The sequence below is a fragment of the Amaranthus tricolor genome, chromosome 12 (genome assembly GCF_026212465.1).
Source record: "Amaranthus tricolor cultivar Red isolate AtriRed21 chromosome 12, ASM2621246v1, whole genome shotgun sequence".
Lineage (NCBI taxonomy): Eukaryota > Viridiplantae > Streptophyta > Magnoliopsida > Caryophyllales > Amaranthaceae > Amaranthus > Amaranthus tricolor.
In genome coordinates, this window is record NC_080058.1 from 6718207 (window position 1) to 6739549 (window position 21343).

Consider the following 21343-nt stretch of genomic DNA (forward strand, 5'->3'; position numbering starts at 1 on the left):
TAATAAGATTGAACAAAAAAAAAAATTAAAAGGGAAAGGGAATGAGAGCTAAGTTGCACTAAAATGGACACGGACACGACACGGGTACGGGAAAATGCCAACTTAAAAATGGCGGACACGGAGACACGAAAATGGTAATATAATAAATATATCAAATTAAAGATAATTTTACAATCTTTCATTTGATATATGTAAATAAACACTTTAAAAACATAAAACTCACGTAAAATGCAAATAAGTACCAAATAAACAACATGAGTATTTAAAAATAGTCATATAAACCAAATCAAAGAAAACCAAATAAATAGGTAAATTTAAGTTTGATCTTCACACATCATTCATATAATATCCATCATCATCCTCCGTTACAAAAGTAGTTTCCAACTCGGGCTCATCAAGAGAAAGATCCGCCATGCCAAGACAAATAGAATCTTCTAGATTTCCAAAGTCATCTTTTCCAACATCCCACAACCTTGTTCTTCCCTTGTTATAAGCCTCACCTCTCCTTGAAAGCAAACGAAGATTGTTATGAATGTACACCAAATCTTGAGCACGTTTTGGTGCAAGTTTGTTTCTAGTACATGAATGAATGAATTTATATGTGCTCCAATTCCTCTCACAACAAGAGGAAGATGATGGTTGTCCTAACAACTTGAATGCTAATGCTTGAAGCATCGGAACTTGTGAGCCATAAGTTGCCCACCAATGCTTTGGAGCCATCAAGTACATATCATTCAAGCATTCCGGTTCGGTAAATACACCACCATCTCTTGCTGAGAAAATAGCATACTCCATATTAACCTTTCTTCTATCTTCCAAGTCTTGAAACAATCTTCTAAAGCAATTGAATCTTTGTGTGGAAATTTCATTGTCAACATGTGAAGCAACTCTACCGGGGACCTCTTTAAGCCACGTGTCACTATAATACCTTTTAAATACATAAAAAAGAAGAAAATTTAGTTAATGCATAATCTAATGCTTTAAACATTTAAACATACAAAAATATATAATACCTTGGATTCAAAGAATGTGCCAAACAATGAAGTGGACTGTTGCTTTTCTTCCAACGGCTAAGAAGTATTGTTTCGACCACACTAAAAAAAGAAGAATATTCATGCCTTTGCTTATGCTCATGGTTATATATGATCTCCTTTACCTTTGAAATCATTGAATCCCATTTTTCATATACTAGATGAAGTGATGCTTTGTCGGTGTCACATGCTCTTATCATGTCATAAATGGGACAAGTAAAATCAAGGATGTAATCAACGTTGTCCCACCAATCGTCATTTAGAATCTTTTCCCTCACAAGTGTAGCTTGTCCACGATGATCATCATGATATGTGGACCAAGCCTCACTAAAAACCATGGATTGAAGAGTAGTTTTAAGAAGTTTCATCCTCTTTAGCATGACAACTAATAAAGCGAAGCGAGTATCACCAACAGAAAGAAGCTTTAAGGGAGAGAATTATTAAATATAGCTAACCTCATTGAATGGTTCATTATGTAGTTTTTGACAAATAAAGCATCTCCATGAACTTCGGTTATCCAATGACACTCATCATAAACCTCCTCATTGTTTGAAACATTTTTAGCATTACAAATGTTTTTAAGAGCAAGGTTAAGAGTGTGAACAATGCATGGTGTCCAAAATATATGTGGATATCTACCCTCTATAAGTTCTCCAGCGGCCTTGCAATTGCTTGCGTTATCAGTGAGAATTTGTACAACAAATTTGTCATATCCAACTTCTTCAATGGCATCATTCAACAAACTAGCAATAAAGTCTTTATCCTTTACCTCTTCTGAGCAATCAACGACCTTTAAGAACAGAGGACCAACTTCACAAGCCACCATGAGGTTAATTAAAGGTCTCCTTTGTGGATCACTCCACCCATCACTCAATATACTTACCCCTTTTTCCCTCCAAGTAGCCTTTGTTGGTTCTAAAAGCTTTTCAACATTTTCTTTCTCTCTATCTAACAAAGCGGTTCTCATTTTATTGTAACCAGGAGGCTTGTAACCAGGAATATTATTTGTGGCAGCATAGTTGTATGAACTAACATAGTAAGGGTTTCGACAAAGGTTGAAAATCAATCCTCCAGTAAAAAACATCCTTGCTATCTCAACATCCAAGTTGTTTCGAGCCTGTATATCAAAAGCTTTGGTGATTGGGTTGTCAGATTTTCTTTTCTTGGCATATGAAGTTGGTGAAAGAGAAGTTTCAGAAGACAAAGATTGACTAGGAAGTGGTGGTCTTTTTGGTTGTCTAGATTCTATATATTGCTCAACTTGTCTTTCTACGTTTCTCATTTGCATAATTTGTTACATTAGGACATTGACTAATTCCACCTTTTGCAACACCCATCAAATGTGCTTTAACTCTAGTATATGAACCACTCTTTATTTGTTTGCAAAAGTTGCATTGCCAAGTATAATTACCCCCACCCCCACTCATTTTGTCTCCTTTAACAACATATTTCCACAAAGGATAAGAACCGAAATCACCCTCTTCATTTGTAGCATCACCACTAACATTGCATGAATCAGAGCCACTAGCCCCACTACTAGACATGAACTCTTGAAATTCAAACAACCACAATTAAAGATTTAAAAATCAAGATTTAAAAATAAATGTTAAAACAACAAGTCAACAAGATTAAGAATTTAAGATTAACAGATTGGAATAAGATTAATATTAGGATAAAGAGTGAAAATACCTTAAACAAAATCAAAAATTTCGATTTTTAGGGATTAGGGTTCGACTGTGTTCGAACAATCGAACTTTGAATCGAGGCTTCCTTTGAGGCTCGAGCAACCCATAGCAGGCAGCAGGCAGCAACACTGACAACGTCTGTGATGGAGCAGGCGAGAAGCAGCCGGCGTTCGGCGGTGGCGTGGTGTGGCCGTGCGGGAGGGCAGTAGTGACTAGAGGAAGAGTTTTTAGGTTTAGAGGAGAGAGAGAGTGCGGGTCTGCGGGAGGGAGTAATTGAGTAACCAAGCCCCTGTTTTCAAACTTTTTAAAAAAAAAAAAAAAAAACACGTGGGGCACGTGTCCCTTCCGTGTCCTTGTCGTGTCCACGTGTCTGGAAAAATATTAAAATATTAGACACTTCATTTGGCGTGTCAGACACGGATTTTCGCGTGTCCGTCGCTTGTTCGTGTCCGTGTCCGACACGCGACACGCAGGTCCAGGGGTGTGTCCGTGCTTCCTAGAATGAGAGGAGGTGAAAACTCATTCTTCTTATAAATCTCTTTATTTTTGGAGTAATTTGGGGTATATTTGGCAGAAGGTAGTTGTGTAGATAATTGTTAACTGTGTAAGTAATTGTAGTTGTTGATGACTCTAGTCATACAATCATAATTGTTAGAAATTTAATAGTTTGAATTTTTGTGTAAATTGTTATTGTTCGATAAAATAAAGGTATGAGTTATGACGATTAATAGAATATAACTTGAAAAAAAGAGAAAAATCTTAAACATCTATTTTAAATATGAAATGCTACACGTACTAAACGCTACTTAAATAAATAGTAGACTACTATGCCGACGACACCCCTAATTCTGCACAAGACTATGACAAATAATCCCTTTAACTTACTTCCCTTCGAAGCTGAAATTTGTTATTCAATCAATATCCTCTAATCTTTTCCTTTTCTATCTTTTTAATTCATTTAATCCAAACAAAGTGTAAATTCAAGTGGTATCACTTGCAACACATCTTGCGGGCATACCAACATAAAAAGTGTCAACCAAAATTCAATCGAAAAAGTGATGAATTGACTCCTTAATGATTGAACAAAGAACAATTAATTTAAAGGTTACACATCAATATATGAGCTATGAAAATAATTAATTTACTCTCGCTCTTCCCCAATAAGATTTTATATTTAATTTTCACGTAATCTTTTTTTTTTGCTCAAGCTACCATCTAATCAAAGACAAAATTATTTTTGCCTTTACCCATAGAGATTCTCTATACGATAACATATGCACTTAAAAGATATAATAAAATCAATGGGTTAAGTCTTCAGTTACAGAATCTTAAACGTCGTCGTCACATTCACACCATTCAAATTTATTGCCGTCAATCACGTATCTCACGCACCATGCTTGCCGGCAGAACATGCTGTTTTAATTTTCTTTTACCATTCTAATTTAAATAAAAAACATCCTACACTATAAGCGCATTTTAGCGGTAACCCTAAAAATTTCAATTTTTTTTTTTTAAAACTGAAATAAATCCGTTTAATATTATTACTTTAATATTTTTTGAATTATTCTTTTAATAATTAACAAAACTAGTTATTTCGTGCCATCTTCAACCCTTCTATGTTTAAAAAAAACAAAAAATTCATTTCTCTCTCCTCCTGTGCTTTCTCTTTCTTACTAGCAAACGCAAAACGACACCGGCGACGGTCGTTTTACCTTCCGTCAACATCTTTCCGGTGATCTTTTTCTCTATCATTTCTCCTTGATGTTCTCTCTGCAAATTCTGTAAGCTCCGATCTAATCACTCTTAATTCTTTAATTTCAATCATCATACATAATCTGTTTTCAAATTCTGTAATTTGTATTATAAGCTTCAATTTAATCGACTTTCATTAGTTTATATCTGATTAATTTTAAGAAAAGTTCATCAATTTTACCTCCCCTGGCAGTCGTCAATGTCTGCCAGGGTTTTGTTTGTAAAGATTGTGTGATTAGTGATGAAATTTAGGGTTAATTTTAGGATTAAGGTTAGTGTTAGGGTTATGTGATGATGGTAGTGATAGTAGAACAGTTGGTTATTTGAGAAAATGGTTCGATTATTAGGGATCAGTATTGGGGAACCGGATGAATGTCCTAGGGAGATTACCCGGACCAACCCAATTACTAGTAGTGAAAGTATTGGAGAAAATGGTTGGCTTATTCGGTTCTTTGATTCAGCGTTTTTCTGTGAGTGGATTGCTGTTAGTTACTTGTATAAACATGAACACTCTGGTGTGCGGGATTACCTGTGTAATCGAATGTATACACTTCCGTTATCGGGAATTGAGAGCTACTTGTTTCAAATTTGTTATATGATGGTGCATAAACCAAGTCCGTCGTTGGATAAGTTTGTGATTGATGTGGCTTCAAAGTCACTTAAGATTGCTTTGAAGGTGCATTGGTTTTTGATGGCGGAGATTGAGGATACAGATGATAATGAAGGGATCAGTAGGATTCAAGAGAAATGTCAAATCGCTGCTACGTTGATGGGTGAGTGGCCACCACTTATAAGGCCTCAGAATGAGGGTGTTGGGTCCGGTGGCAAGAGTCCAATGCTCAACAAGCTTCTTTCTTCAAAACAACGGTTGTTGTCGTTGACATCCTCACCACCAATGCAGAAGTCTTTGACATTTTCGCCGTCATCAGGGTCTAATTTTGAAGAAGAAGGTGGGAAAATGTCACCAGATGAGAATAGCAAGTTTTTCAAGAAGTTTATACCAGGTCCAAAAGTTAGGGATGCTTTGCTCTTTAGGAAATCGGCTGAGAAACAAGATGATGACTCGGATAAAGATGGATTCTTTAGGAGGCTGATGAGAGACAGTAAAGATGAGGATGAAGAGTTGACAGCCAGTTCAGAGAGCTTTTTTAAGCGGCTTTTTCGTGATAGTAAGAATGAATCTGATGAGAAGTCGGTTTCTCGTTCGGTAGATGATGATGAGAAAGAGAATTTCTTCAGGAAAATCATCAAGGATGTTTTTGATGATAAGAAGGATAACAATGAAAGAATTGAGGAAGAAGACAAGGATAAGACATGGAAATCAGTTGGTGATGATGAGAAGGAAGGTTTTTTTAGGAAGCTTTTCAAGGACAAGTTTGAGGACAAAAAGGATGGGAATGAGGGAAATGAGGATGAAGACAAAAGCTTTTCCAGGTCGGTTAGGGATGATGACAAAGAAGGATTTTTTCGGAAGTTTTTCAAGGAAAAGTTTGATGAAAAGAAGGATGGACATGAGAGGAAAGATGATGAAGATGACGAGAAAGAAGGTTTCTTCCGTAAGATTTTCAAGGAGAAATCCGAGAAGAAAAATGTCACTGAGAACTTCGATGATGAAGAAAAAATTCGTGTCTATGGTGAGGATGAGGATTCTTCAGATTTTTCACTGTTCCGCAGGTTATTTCGTGTACATCCTGAAGAGGCAAAAACTACAACTTTGGACGCAAATGGTTTTGAAGGCAGTCCAGGAACAGAGAATTTCTTTCGCAAGTTATTTCGAGATCGTGATAGATCTGTGGAGGATTCTGAGCTGTTTGGCCTGAAAAAGATTAAAGAGGTGAGTTGACTTTTTTTCCTTTGCCATTTGATTTTTGAAAGAAGGTAAAAAGTGGATTAAGTATTGGCATATATTTTTGTACAACAGTCCTTACAATTTGACATTAACTTATCTCACATTCTTAACTATATATAGTTAGATTTTGTGACTGGTGATATATTCAAGTTACATTGGTTATGGAAGTGCCAAATGTTGATTGCAAAATGCAGACATATATTCTGTATTTTGTTCCACTTTCTGTTATAGGTGCAATTTGGAGCAGAAAAAGCTTTTTCTAGTATATAAAGGTGGATTATTAGTTGTGCTATGCTCAAGTTTATTTCGAGACAAGTAGTTTATGAAAAACTTTTTTATTTGTTCTTTTTCCCGTCTAACTTCATTCAGTTAATATTCTCTGATATGATGTTAGCAAAAGCAATGACTTTTTGTAATACTTTTGTTATTTGTACTGCATAGTTGTTTATTTTGTAGGAATGATTGCAATGTAGTTTTTTATGAACATGTATTGTTGAGTTGTTTCAGTGCCAATCTGATTTCATTTAAAATGTGCGGTATTCTTGTTCTTTCATCACTTTTACATTGTCTTTTAATGTGACAGAAAAATCTTGGCTCAGTCAGCTCGCTCTCACAACAGAATCAAAAAGCAAACTCGAAGCCTCCTCTTCCAAACAGTGCCGCCTCTCAGTTTCGTAAAGGAGCATATCATGAGTCATTAGACTTTGTACATGCACTATGCGAGACTTCCTTCGGCTTAGTTGACGTGTTTCCCATTGAAGATCGCAAATGCGCACTATGTGAGGTTGGCAGCTTAGTTATGAGCTTATGAATTTTTCTTTTAGTTGCACTCTGATTCACTCTTGTATTCTGCTGCTGATATGTTATGCCTATTTGTCCAGTCCCTTGCAGAGATCAATTCCCATGTGACTGAAGCTCAAACTGGTGGAGGTAAACTAACACATTTGAAGAACTATATCTTTATTTTTTTTTTCCGGAATGTTTCATAGACCTCTGTAACACTTTTGTGATCCTCCCTTCTTTTTCTTGTATTCACTTTTTAAAGATTTTGATGTTAAGTTCTTCAAAGTTAAATATCACAGCAACAGAAGGCGCTTTTTGTTTCATGTGATTGCCTTGCTTTCTCCTAAGCTTTGCTTATGCTACAATTTCTTTTCCTTATGTAATAGACATTTTATGAATTGGGTGGTGCAAGAGGAGTGCAATGTGTGTGTGTATTTGTGATTTTATAAAATCAAGTGAAGAAGAGGCTTCTTTAGCTGTTGATGAGCAATCAAAAAAGATAACAGTTATAAATGGATATTGAATAGTGTATAAAACAAGTACTATTCTCCGTATTAAAAAGGATAATGAAATTTATTGTGATGCAGATTGCTAATTAGATTTTTATTTTCTTTTTAATATGGTGAATAGTTCTTGTTACATGCACTATTCATTTATAACTGTTTGAATATGTGCAATGGCTCATTTGATGATATATGTCTAATTAATGCATCATACAATTTCATTCCATGGAAATTTATCTTGGGATTTTAATGTGACATTAACAGTCTTATTGTGATGCCTTAGGTATACCCTTCTTTTTGTATTTTTAGGGTTCATGAAGTTTATGATATGTAGTATGTGCCAATGACCAATTTCAGTCTTTAATGTTAATGAGATAGTACATAGATGTTCATTATGTCTCATTTACATTTTGGATTGTTAGAACTAATGAAAATATGTCTTTAAGACTCCATTCTGTTAGAAAATTTCTGTAGGTATCCAAAATTTTTCCAATAAAAAAATTGTCTTTATGATTGACTCCGACTTTTGTGTTTATTTTATTTGACCTTTATGTCCTGTGTATTAACTGAAAAACTAATCAATGTTCTTGGCAGGAGTTTGCTTTCCTATGGGAAAAGGGGTTTATCGTGTGCTGAATATACCTGAAGATGAAGCTGTGCTTTTAAATTCCCGAGAGAAAGCGCCTTACCTTATATGTGTGGAGGTTTTGAAATGTGAAACACCAAGGTATTCTTTTCTTCAGTTTTTTTGGATAGTTTTCCATATAATAATATATCTGGCGATATATAAATTCTTTCAGTTTTGTCAAGGATACATCAAACTCACAAAAGCTGTCGAAGGGAGGAATTCCATTAGCAAATGGAGATGCACTATTGCCAAAGCCCCCTCCATGGGCCTATCCACTGGGGACTGTACAAGAGTCCTTCCATAATGATGATAGAATGTCCAAATCAACCTCTCAGGTGATTGATCGAGCTATGGGTCAGTTCAAGGATGCAAAAGTAAAGTTTGTTAGTGTTAGTTTATCAGTGGAGGAACATTGCTGCGATGATCCCTTCCATGGACATGGTAAATTTTTGAGAGTTGGACAACATTCTGATTTGGAATATGTTAGAGTTGTGTTGACAGCTGATCCTAGACTAAGATTAGAAGACATAGAGGATCAGCAGCCTCCTCACAGGAAAGAGCATCGGCGCGTTCCAAGTGTGATAGCTATGGAAGAAGTAAAGGTAAAATTTCTTTAATTTTCTTTTTGTTGTTCTTATAAATTGTGCAAGTCCTCTTTTTTGTTTTTGTGCATTTTCTTTTTTGACTTTGAGGTTTATTTTATTGGGTCTTGTCCTTTTTACTTGGTTTTAGACATTGTAGAGTTAGTTGAATGGTAGTTTAGCTTCTTTTGCATCAAACTTGTGTTAATTATGTGCTATCAAGGGTAAATCGGAAACAAAGTTTTTGTTTATACAATAGTACGATTGCATACGGACCCCTTTACCACGTCTAGGTGGGAGCAACTTAATGGCATTGTGTTGTTAAATTGTTCTTTGTACCAAATTTTATTATTGTAAGTAGGATTATTTTCCAACAACCTGTCACTGGTTTCTGCCTTTACTTTGTAATGAAGGAAGATCGCCGTCCACTTGTATTCCACCCACTTTTCACCATACCCTTATATTTTAAGCCGTGTGTGCATAATGCGCTTAAGCCAGCGTTTCTGTTATGGCAAGGCCAAATTCTGTATTGACATTCCCATTTGTAGTGGATACAGCAGGTTAGATTTCTGAGGGTTTGACTTAGCGTCTTACAACATTCTTGCTATCTTATCTCATCATTTTTTGTAAAATATTGATTCTTTGAATGCAGATAGATACACTTCCTATCCTTTAACTTCTCTTGGAATTTGAACATTCTCACGAGGATGATGAGGGTGTTCGTATAGATGGACACCAGTCCACTGCAAAATCTATACTTTTCTAAATGTAGGTTAGTGCTTGATCCATTACTATTAGAGTCATCGCTTTTGGCGTATGAGTTAATGACATAAGGCTATTGAGATAGGAGTCAAGACTTGTGATGAAGTTGGCCTTTCAGCATGTTTCTTCTTAGGTGACTGCAAATGATTGGCAAGTATTATCACTTGAGTAGTTGAAGACAGTTCTGTTTGTTTTGGGAAGTTATGATTTTCTTTGGAGGAGCGAGTTAAATTTTATGATTTTATGATTCAGGCTTGAAATGACAACATTTTCTATGTAGGTCACTTCGCAGAGTTTTATTTGATACATTTTTATATGCGTGTCCTTCTAGATATCGCCTTCTACAGGGTTTTTGGGGTTTGTTTTAAGTGTTCAGGCATTCAGCTATTTGATTGTTGTGCTTTCTTGCATCATTATTTATTGTTTCATTCTCATATTTGTGTGAGTCTGTGGCACAAGGGATCTACAATTGGTGTTTATGGTTTTACTATGGGCATGCATGTGTTATTTCCATTATTCTCGACTAAATAAGATATATATATATATATATATATATATATATATATATATATATATATATATATATATATATGAAGAAAACTTAAATAATTTAGGATAGTGATAGTGTGCTAGAATTTGCACTATGTTTAGATAAGAATTTAGGAGGGAAAGGAAAGGAAAGGAAAAGAAAGGGAAGGGTAAGGGATTGAAGGGATGGGGAAGGGAGAGGAAGGGGAGAGAATGATAAGAAAAGCTTTACTAGTTGTCTAAGAGGGAAAGGAAGGGAGAGGAAGAGAAAAACAGTTTTCTTTCCAAATATTATCACTTTTGGAGGGATTTGGTCATCAACAAAATTAATGGATCTAAGCCCTTCAAATCCCTTCCTTCCAAATCCCTCCCCTGCAAAATTTGTTATCTGAACAAAGGAAATTATATTTGTCAAAATTGCTCGCCTTCCTTTCCTTCCGATTCCTTCAATCCAACAAAGTGTTAGTGTCCTTGAAAATAAGTTTTTTATTTATTTATTTATTTTTTGTTTGACATAGTTTTTTATGTTCTAATTTTGGTGGTTTCCTATTTAGTATTCTTATCAATTAATGAATATGTGCTTATCACAACCCAAAAAAAACAAATTTGATCCATTTTTTTGTATGTGGGCATGAAATATATTTGAAAAATGGAATTAATTATTTTTTTGTTTGGCTTGAAGAATTGAGGAGAAATATTTGAAATACTGAAAAACAATGGTTATTTTTCTACAATAGTTACATTTTCTAAACAGGCCTTAAGAATGGATTCTTTGGACTAGGATCTTTTGCTTTTTAGTGAAACAACGCATAAACTTGGATTAAATCGGCCAATGGTGAAAGTTGGATGCGATGAACTGATGCTGTTATTGCATGAGATGAAGCAGCGGTTTAGTGGCAGTGAATATAGCATTGTTATCCTTGAAGGAGGGACAATGGGTTCACCAGATTTGTTCTTTAGGTTGGTTGGCGGATTTTTGATTGGTTATTCCTTTGATTCCTGTCCTATATAGTGGAGATTTGGGGATGTCAAATGTGTTGTGAAGAGTCTGCAATAGTTTTTATAGTTGCGTTTTTTTTGACTTGTTTCTAACATAAGGGTTTAGGGACTAGTGTAACCATTGATTTTGAGCTTAGGATAGGTTTTTTTCCAGAAGTTACTGGAGCTCGCCTTTTCAAGGTGTTTGGCTTTTGATGATATACGATTGAAGATCAGAAATGTGAGCTAGAGAAGAGTGGTGATGAGGCCATGTTTTACACCCCTTAATGCTTTGCCTTTTTCCTTTGTTATTGACTTGAATTTGATGGTAGGCTATCATTAGCATAGTAATTTACTTGGGACTTCAGTTAATTTTGTTCCCATTATTTATACCAGAGCCTTTCCTCTTATTAAATGTTAGCGTAGAAAATTCTCCCACCTACAATACAAACATGGTTAAGTGAGAATTGGGCTATTGTTCCCACTCTGAACTACTCAGTCCCACAGACTAATGCCCATAGTGGGTTAAGAAAATTAGACCATATGATTTCAATTTATATATCTCAATTTGTAAACTACCTTTTTTTAGTATTGGACAAGTACTAAGTAATTCTTCAATATTATCTATGAATATGCAAAGGTTCTTTCAATCAGTGAAATTGGGTTATATAGAGATCTGAGAATGTGATATGGATTTTATACTATTTGGGTATTGCTCTGCAAACTTTATCTGAACTTGAATTGATTGTGATCCTTGTCATTCAATTTATTTTCCTATACTTCAGTGCAGTTATGCAAAGTGCCTAATTATTCAGTTACTTTAATTGCTAATTGCTAAGAACTAATGTCTAACTGCTAAATGAACATTTGACAACTATTATAACAGTTAGCAGCTACTTCATCAAAATTTTTCAAATAGCACCACTGACATAACCTTTGTCAATGAATGGATGCTGTATTATCTTGGAGCGATTATGTTTATCCCAAAAATTGAAATCACCCACTTGAATTTAGACATTTAGTAGATGAATTCATTTTGCCTAAATAATCTTTTCTCGCTCCTCATCTTAGATCCAGTACCTTCCTCTTTTCTCATGGATCTGTCTCTCTTTTTTATGTATTAATTTCTGCTTCTGCCTTACTTCCATGAAAGCAGTTGTGCGGTTTTTTTTGTACTCTGTATAGTTTTTCAGGGTAAACTCTTCATTTGTCAGGCACAACTATCTACCAGTCTCATATTTCATTGCAAGCTTTATTCGTGTGAACTCTTTGTTTTTCAGGGATCTCTTTTTGATTAATCTCTAAGTTTATGTAATTATTAGTAAACATATTATATTGGTAGTAGTACTCGCTTTGTATTCACTTTACATGTAAACGAACTTGTTTCTCGACGAGTTCATTTGTTGAGTTTTTATTTGAGGGTTTGAATTGGTAATGCTATATAGTAGTATTAAGACAGAGTCTACATCGGTTGATCTATGTTAAAGATTGTTAGGAATTTTGTTCCTTTTGAAAAATTTAGCACATTACTAATCTGGATTAAAGGGTCTTAGATTGATGTTGTCATTGTTTCTGAGGATGCTGTGTCTACTTTCTGACTCTAACCTTATTGATAAAATATTCTCCATGTCCATCCTTTTAAAATGTTTGTATTTTGTGTATGCCTGTTCAATACTATTGGCTCTTTTATCACTTCCTGCTTAAGTTACCTCAAAATACCAACTAAAAAATTCATACAGGCTGCAGCTGCTAAGGGGGAATCTCCTCTTGGGTTACCATTGAAAGGGGCCGGTCAAGATTCATCAGATGCACAACCTAAGGTTATTTACGCTCTCTTGAATATTAGTTGTTTCAGCTTTCTTTCGAGCTGAAGAAAATTTGGTGTTTCTGACTCCTTGTGCAGGCTGCAAATGGTGGTCCTCCGAAGGCCACAGACGCATTATCTGGTGAACTGTGGGAAGTAAAAAGGGAGAGAATTCGAAAAGCTTCTGTCTTTGGAAAATTGCCTGGGTGGGATTTGCGTTCTGTAAGTGATGCTTTCATTACTTTCTTTTTCTAAATTTATTGTAAATTGGATTATAGTATTATTAAACCGTGACCGTTTTGGTAATTTGCCTTAAATAACCAGTGGGAATCTTGACATATTTGTTGGGCTGGTACTGGTTAGTCATCATGTTATGATGGCTATAAAAACTAGGGTATCATGTAGTAATATACATTTTTATTATTATATGGAATTTTTTTTAGGAGATCACCTTTATAAGAAACTTTTTTTACAACCACTTTTTACTTTCAACATAATATCACGGTGACGGTCACCATTAAGTATGTCACTATGTGTTTTGATTTATTCATTGAATTTTGTGAGGTACTCATGTGACCTTCCTTAACATTACCCCATCATTTGTGAGACTGTGACACCATTATCAAGATTCTTCTATAGTTGATTCGTATGTTCATTAGACGAATCCTTCTAATATGAGCTTCTAAATATTTTGAAGAAGGTCAAATGATTTTTACATGTGTGTCAATGTTGGAAAATGGTTAAAATCCAATAGAAATTGTCATCAGTTAGTATTTGGTAGAAGATTTGTTTTTAAAGGTAGTTTTTGAGAAAAAAAATCTTTTAAGGTAGTTTTTTTATAAAAATTTTCTTATAAATGATGTTTTTCTAATATAAATTCCTTTTTATAAATATTAGTCAAAACCTAAATATTGATTGGTAAAGGTAAAGACTTGTCCATCAACAAATACACAGAAACTGATGGTAATTCTATCAAATTAAATAATGGTCTCGGCTCATTTCAAGTTTGGTATTTTGCATATTCGGGTTTAGTCTGGGGAACCAGCTATGTTAAATTATAACTTATATAATCTATTATATTAACATCGTTGTGCATGCTGTTTTCATCCATGATGTTTGCAACTTTTTCCTTACTAGTTTCCACAAGCCAAAAGTTGTAGTAATGTGGTGTACTCATTGTTACCTTTTCCTTCTCACTAAACAAGAAAATATTATCTTTCAGTCTGATTTTCTAGTTTAATTAAATTTTGTTGTTTATTTCTCTAATCTTCAGGATTAGCATTACTTTTTTAGACTTCATTACTTTTAATTTAACCCTCAGAAACGTCTGCAATGCTCTTTAGTTTGTTTCAGAAGTTCCAATGTCTTGTTATAATTTTTTAATTAACCCATTATGAGACCGCAAATTCATTTTTATACAGGTTATCGTGAAAAGTGGCGATGATTGCAGACAGGAGCATTTGGCTGTACAACTTATCTCTCACTTTTATGGTGTGCTCTCATCTCTAAATCCTCTAGTTTACCAATAACATTCTGCTGGTGCTTCTTCAAGCTATTTAAATACTATTATATCTTTGTTAACCACTGTATTTTTCTTTAAGATAGGTCAAATTGTGAGTCTGATTCCTAATATGCTTGCTTTTCACTCTTTCAATATAGTATTTTCATGCGTTAATGATGTATTGGGCTGCCTTGTGCAAATCCTTTGTCAAAAAAGAAAAACACAATTGCCGGCTAAGAGTAATTGTTATTTGAAGTCTGTCCTTTTAGAAGGCAATGTAGTTGTTTAGTAAACACTTACATGATATTATCCGCTTACTGCCCTTCTGGATCCTGCTGTCAAGATTTCCTTTCGAGAAATTTGGGATTTGAGTGTGTGTGTGTATATATATATATATGTATATATATATATATATATATATATATATATATATATATATATATATATATGGGCAACATCGTGTGAAAGCAACTGAAGTGGTGAAAATTGAAAACCAGACTGAGATAAACATATTGTGGCAAAGGTGTACATACTATCTTGTAGGGTGTACATATTTTTGTGAAGGAAAAATTTCATATTATTTACATAATTGTCATCCGAATATGTACACCTTTTAAGCATGTATGTACGCCTTTAAGAAAATGTTCAATTATTTACAAAATTGCAACTGGATTATGTATCATTTAAGCTTTTATGTTCACCTGTTTTAATTGGTTTTCACATGATCCAAATCCTGTATATATATATGGGGTCAAGTTCCGGTTAGATACAAGCTTATATTTTCTTTCAAAAAATAGATACAAGCTCATATGACAATCTTGAGAACCATAATCTAAGTAATACTTTTTTGTCAAAAAGTAACACATTTTTTATGTAAAGTAACATTTTTTTGCTAACTTGTTAGTTCTTTTGGATTTTTTTATAATATTTTTTTGGAAAGTAATTTTTTTTGCCATATAGTAACAACGTTTTGTGTAAAAAAACTAATACTTTTGACATGTTCGCCAATTTTTTATGAAATGGGAAAAAATTATCGAGAAAGTAACTTTTTTGTCAAAAAGTAAAACGTTTTATTGTGTAAAAGAATAACACTTTTTTGTCAAAAAGTAACATGTTTCTTATGGTTCTCATATAAGCTTGGTTCTCGCCTAAAGTTCTTCATATTTATACATATATATATATTAATACACTTGGTCAAGTGGGCTCTATAAGATCTTGGCTATGTGGTTCTCTCAAACTAGTTGGGATTTGTAAAGATTGATTTTCCAGTATTGGATCCTTGAGGGAGGTAAATTCTTGTGCCTGATGCCTAATTATGGGGGTCTGATCTAAAGTTATTTTAATGTAGGAGTTTCTAAAAATTATAATAGAGAATCTTGTGGTGTCTCTTTCCATTGGTGACAAAATAGAGGGTAGGTGTTGAATTTTTTACGAAATGGATTCGTGTTGTCTTTAGTTTGTGCTTTTCTGTTTTGTTGAAGGATGTCCCAGGCAACACTTTAGAATCATATGGTGCTAGGAGATTCATTTTTTTGCTTACCTCGATGGTTTGATGTTGAGATGTTCTTTCAGCACTGTGATTTTTATTCATCTTTTGTTTAGTAGAAGAGTATGAGAATGCTTTGACCTTTCTTCTGATTTTTTTAGAACTAAGTGTGTTTCATGACTAGTTTTGCAAGGTTAGTGTTGTAGATGTACCCTCATTTTTCCTGTCATTTTGATATGCTACTTTTTTGGCAGGATGGATCACTTATGGTCTCCCTCAAATATTTATCTAGAAAATGCTTTCTTTTTAGGACTTAAATCTCATTCCTTCTTTTGAGTTTGGGAGTTTTGAATCTTATCAACATATAGATAATTGGAAAATGGTTTTTGGCTTCTTGGTATTCTTACTCCCTTTGAGTTGCATGGCTTGTAAAAGGAGGTACAATCTTCAAAAGACTGAAGTGAAATTTGATTTCTTTTGGGTTGTCTAGATCTCAAAAATTATAGGTGTACAGCTTAAGGCTTCTCGAGCTCTCATTTTACATCTTTGACCAGTTATATGTTGCTATTGGCCATATTGTATTCTCAATTTTCTGCTAAGTCATATCAGTGAATCTCTCTTTTTCTGTACTATGTTGTGTTATGACTTTGGAGATCTTTAACTGGATATTTCTACCTTAAATTTAATCATTGTCTTACCATTTAAGCTAGTGTAGTCAACATTTTTTCGCACTAGAGTAGTCTTTTTCTGGTTGATATTTGAAATCTCTTGAAATTTTGCTTCCAGATATTTTCCAAGAAGCTGGCCTTCCTCTATGGTTGCGCCCTTATGAAGTCTTGGTAACCTCTTCATATACAGCTCTTATCGAGACAATTCCTGACACGGTAAGTAGCTTTCTAAATTTGTTCTTGTTTTTCCCGGGAGACAGTTCTGCTCTGTTTAATTGACTTCACTATACATAGGCCTCAATTCATTCAATTAAGAGTAGATATCCCAATGTCACAAGTTTGCGTGATTTCTTCAATGCAAAGTATCAGGAGAACTCTCCAAGTTTTAAGCTTGCTCAGGTAAGATAGCAGTTGAATTGTTGCTGACTATACATCATCTTTGTCTCTTCATTCAATTTTTCATCTCTTTTTTCTAGAAAAGTTGAATATTACCTAGATGGTTCATGTCTGAAATGAGGTATAAATGTTGATATTGCTGGTAATCTTGAGGGCATATATTTTATGAAGTAGGTTTTTGTCGGTGTTTTGTGTGCCTTGGCCCTTGTGGCAATGTCAATGGCAGGATTACTGGCTGCTAAAAGATGAGCTATGTAAGATGAATAGGCTGAAAGGTTAAGATTATATGCTGCGTGGCTGTATCAAATCTGAGATAATGATGTGTGCTGATGCCAAATATCTTTGTCGATTTCTCTGATACAGTATTTTCATATTTGAACTGGAAAGTTAATATTTAATTATTTCTCCTATCATATTGCACCTAGTATTAAGTTAAGATTTTTGGTTTGTCATCATTCATACCCTATTTTAAACAATTGGAATCTTCCAGTTGACATTCTGCAAGTAGATAGTAAGGTATGAGAAAGAACGCTTGAATTGTTGGGTTTATAGAAGGCATTTGATGCCCTAACTATGTGATTTGGGAAGAGCTTGTAGTCATGTAGGAGGCAAAGAAAAGGAATTGTGAAGAGCGGGGCTGATGTCACTAGGCAGGCAAGATCTAAGAGACCTTAATTTTGGGTTCACTGAAGACATGACCTAAATAATGGACATTGGCGTGTTTAGATTCATGTATTTTTATTATTTTTATTTTTTAATAAAATTTCAACTAGGATTCATGTCGTTTATTCATCAATTAGAGGTTTTTATTTCTTTTATGTATTAATTATGTGCTATTTTATTCAGTCCTCTTAGGTTGTTTTTATGCTTCTTTTGCGTGGTCTCTTTGATTGAAGTTTGAGATCTCTTGTGCTTTGCTATTTTGCTTTCGTGTATGTTTATTCTCGTTTCTCCCCTTTCATTATAAAAATTTGTGATTCATCCATGTTTTTTGTTTCGAATATTATTGTAGAGAGAATATTCTTTTCCGAATACGGAGTGCATTGTCCTATCAAATGAAAATGAAAATTCTGTGTTTCTTTCAAAATGTTCTTTCTTATGAATTATGATTATGATGATTGCATTAAGGCTCCCTACATTTGAAGTTTTAATCTTTCTATTGTCCAAGTGTAAGAAATGTGTTTTGATGTAAATTGAATTTAATGTGTTTGATTTAACATCTTTGTACCATGTTTTTTTTTGACCAATATCACATTGATCAAATATGGACTATGAATTAGCCAATCATGGATGCAACTATGTGATGCCACAATGGCTGTTTATTGGCAAGGACCAGCTTTTTAGGCTCCTAAATAAGTTTGTTGATTAAATTCCTCACTTTTTTATTTTTTTCTATACCACTTATTAGTACTCGCTAAAAAATTAAATTTTGGCTTAATAATCCTCCATCCCACTATTTTTGTTTTTCACACTATTCACCTATTACACCAATCACTCTTACTTTGAATGTTATTCTTAATCTATAAGTTAAAATATAGTGAAGTGGGATTTTGTTTGAGTCGTCTAAGATGTAAATTTTGTTAATATCAACTTTTTATAATTGTTGATTTGGCCCAATTAGAGATATTAAAAATTTAAATAGTGCATTTGCATGTGTACTTCAACATAAGTTGTCAACTTGTGTTGAAGGAAATAACACAGTGAACCTTTTTTTCTCCATTTTGGTTATACCATACCTATTAGACTGATTGATTGGCCTTTATCTCTTGTTCTTTTAAGTTGGCTTTTGTAATTTAGAAGTTCTTTTTTCATTTAAGTCTTTGTAACTTTTATATTTGACTAATTGATTGGCAGCGCAACTTTGTGGAAAGTATGGCGGGCTACTCCCTTGTCTGCTATCTTCTACAGGTGGGTAAAATTACCTTTTTCGTTGCGTATCTCCTCCTAGAAGACAGAGGAAATTTAGGCTACTGTTTTTTAAATGTGTACACTTCCCTATGAACTTCTAAGATGTTGAATCCTTGTCACCAAAAAATTAGCTATACGACCACTGGCTTTTCAACTTATGCCTCCTTTTACATCTTCTTTGATATTCTGACCTTTGTGGGTTGTCGAGATGGTTCTCCCGTCTGTTCGGACTCCCTGTGCTTTGGTTCAAAGTCTTAACTGTCTTCCCATCTCTGAGATGTGGAGATGTGTATCTTTAACCGTAAAACATTTTTTGATTTTTTTATTTTTAGCTTGAAATGGACTTCTGAATTCATAATGTTCTCTGGTCCTGTAGATCAAGGATCGGCACAATGGTAACCTTTTGTTAGATGAAGACGGCCATATTATACATATTGACTTCGGGTTTATGCTGTCCAACTCTCCTGGGGGTGTTAATTTTGAAAGTGCACCTTTCAAATTGACTCGTGAACTTCTCGAGGTACAGTTTTAGGTGTTTTCCTTGTATTTAGATCTATCTGTTTAAATAATTATGTTTGTTATTCATTAAATGTTTATGCTACTTGTAGGTGATGGATTCAGACGCCGAGGGAGTTCCCAGTGAGTTTTTTGATTATTTTAAAGTAAGTATCTCTAACTCCTGCAGCCTGAGAAAAGTTCCACGGAAAATTCCTTACTGAAACATATCATGAATCTAGGTTCTTTGCATTCAAGGCTTCCTTACATGCCGCAAACATGCAGAGCGAATCATCCTTCTTGTGGAAATGCTGCAGGTAAGGGTTGAATGATCTCTTTTTTATATACTCCTGTATATCTTCATGTTTTTTTATTCTCTTTCAAATTGAAAGCCTGAATTGTCTTTTTCTTCTAAATGCAATAATGTTAGTTTAGCATATATGGAAATAAAAGTACTCGCCTCTTCTCATCTTATTTTTAACGCGTTGCTACTACCGTCTGGTTTTGTGATATAATAAACCTTATTCAGAATCATATCAATAGTTGGTTTGATTTGCGAACACTTGCTTGATAATTGAACCAACACTTGCATGCTCTAAATTCTAATACCTACTTGTGGGTATATATGTACACTTTAATTTCAGGATTCTGGATTCCCGTGCTTTAAAGGGGGCCAAAGAACTATACAAAATTTGAGAAAACGTTTTCATCTAAGTCTTACTGATGAGGTTTGATGGTTTATATTTATCTAAGTCTGTTTTCTTTGTGTTTATGTTGATATTATGTCCCACGTTAGTAACTTTTCCATTGGTCTGGCAGCAATGTGTTTCGTTGGTACTATCCTTGATAAGCAGCAGCTTAGATGCATGGCGGACAAGACAATATGACTACTATCAGAGGGTTTTGAACGGAATATTATGACGTCACACTTGTTTTTTGGAAATGGCTATACAAATTCAAATTGAGCTGATTCTAGTTTAAAGGACTTTGATCGAAGTGAGCCTGTGCCTATATAGTCAAAGAACATGGTGTACTGGTCTTCGTGTTATCGAGTGCTTTTGAAGATTCGAAGAGGATAATGGTAAATATGCAGCCTGGTTTTTATTTACGTGGGTATTGAAACTCTATCAGCATGCAAAATTCAATGGAAGTAGAAAAACAAGCTGGAATTTTTTTTTAGGGAAGGTGATTACAATTCGTGCTTGTCCATGTTCTGTGTTTCATATCTTATGAAGGCTTTTACTTGACAGTTTCCATCGAAGCTCAGAATGGGTACATAACCGTCTAACTCATTCTCAGTACTTCTGACACTGTAAATAGTGATTTTCTTCCGAGGGTAAAAGGCTCGTCTTGAGTTTTTTTTGCATCTATCCTCCGACACCAGCATTGAAGTTGTACATTTCGGAATACAATTGATAAGGTCGAATGGGCTTTTACTGGAATTTGTTTATAAGAGGCACGTGTGCTTGCCACCTTGGCTTTCGTGTGGTTTAAATGTGAATTTTTGCATTCAATTTGTAAGCAACCAGCCTTCCTTGCTTTTGAGTGATAACTTGTGTATAATTCTCTTGTATTAAGCTTTATTGTGAGTGATTTGTTGTCACCGAACTGACCCTTGTGGTGATTTGTTATCTCTTTTAGTATTTTGTTTTCCCCGCCCTCTTTTTCTCCGTACTTGTGACAAATTAGCATCTTAGTTCTTTTGATAAATAGAGTAAGGAAAGCAAGTATTGTGACATGGATTGAAGAATTGTAAGAATCTAATTTCTTGAAAGTTGCTCAAATTCTTGTGCAAAGAGACAAATTGGTAACATGTATTTCCCATGATTATAATCATTTAGGAGGTTTTATTCAAATCTAATAATTATGAATCTCTGAATTTCTAACTTTCTGGTAAGTTGAAATGCACTTGGATAGGTATTGAATTTATTGTTCTGATACATCCACTTAATTAGAGTTTAACTGAGTTGAATATATGCAATTTTACTTTTAAAAACAAAAATAT

General features: G+C 34.3%; 2 protein-coding genes across 2 annotated transcripts; one reads left to right on the top strand and one right to left on the bottom strand.

Moving 5' to 3' along the window:
- Positions 1 to 327: 327 nt before the first annotated feature.
- Positions 328 to 4544, bottom strand: LOC130828480 (uncharacterized). Its single transcript, XM_057694465.1, has 6 exons — positions 4429 to 4544; positions 2786 to 2928; positions 2443 to 2580; positions 1570 to 2300; positions 1014 to 1453; positions 328 to 928 (listed from the first exon to the last, which is right to left on the bottom strand). Exons 1-6 carry the CDS (start codon positions 4542 to 4544, stop codon positions 328 to 330), a joined length of 2169 nt encoding a protein of 722 aa, XP_057550448.1.
- LOC130828408 (phosphatidylinositol 4-kinase beta 1-like) lies at positions 4147 to 21134 on the top strand. Its single transcript, XM_057694387.1, has 16 exons — positions 4147 to 6302; positions 6901 to 7101; positions 7199 to 7247; positions 8198 to 8330; positions 8404 to 8833; positions 12820 to 12900; positions 12984 to 13106; positions 14306 to 14375; positions 16658 to 16755; positions 16834 to 16938; positions 18790 to 18843; positions 19220 to 19363; positions 19452 to 19505; positions 19581 to 19655; positions 19983 to 20066; positions 20158 to 21134. Exons 1-16 carry the CDS (start codon positions 4800 to 4802, stop codon positions 20257 to 20259), a joined length of 3306 nt encoding a protein of 1101 aa, XP_057550370.1. The 5' UTR covers positions 4147 to 4799; the 3' UTR covers positions 20260 to 21134.
- The last annotated feature ends 209 nt before the right edge of the window (positions 21135 to 21343 follow it).

What these genes read in the sequence shown, in the direction of transcription:
- LOC130828480 (XM_057694465.1), bottom strand. Translation starts at nt 4,544, where the DNA reads ATGATGATTGAAATTAAAGAATTAAGAGTGATTAGATCGGAGCTTACA. An exon ending in CGGAAAGATGTTGACGGAAG is followed by an intron (nt 2,929 to 4,428) that starts GTAAAACGACCG and finishes CTCTTCCTCTAG; the next exon opens with TCACTACTGCCCTCCCGCAC. An exon ending in AAAGGAAGCCTCGATTCAAA is followed by an intron (nt 2,581 to 2,785) that starts GTTCGATTGTTC and finishes TTGAATTTCAAG; the next exon opens with AGTTCATGTCTAGTAGTGGG.
- LOC130828408 (XM_057694387.1), top strand. Translation starts at nt 4,800, where the DNA reads ATGGTTCGATTATTAGGGATCAGTATTGGGGAACCGGATGAATGTCCT. An exon ending in TTGAAATGTGAAACACCAAG is followed by an intron (nt 8,331 to 8,403) that starts GTATTCTTTTCT and finishes AAATTCTTTCAG; the next exon opens with TTTTGTCAAGGATACATCAA. An exon ending in CAAGTTTTAAGCTTGCTCAG is followed by an intron (nt 16,939 to 18,789) that starts GTAAGATAGCAG and finishes ATTGATTGGCAG; the next exon opens with CGCAACTTTGTGGAAAGTAT.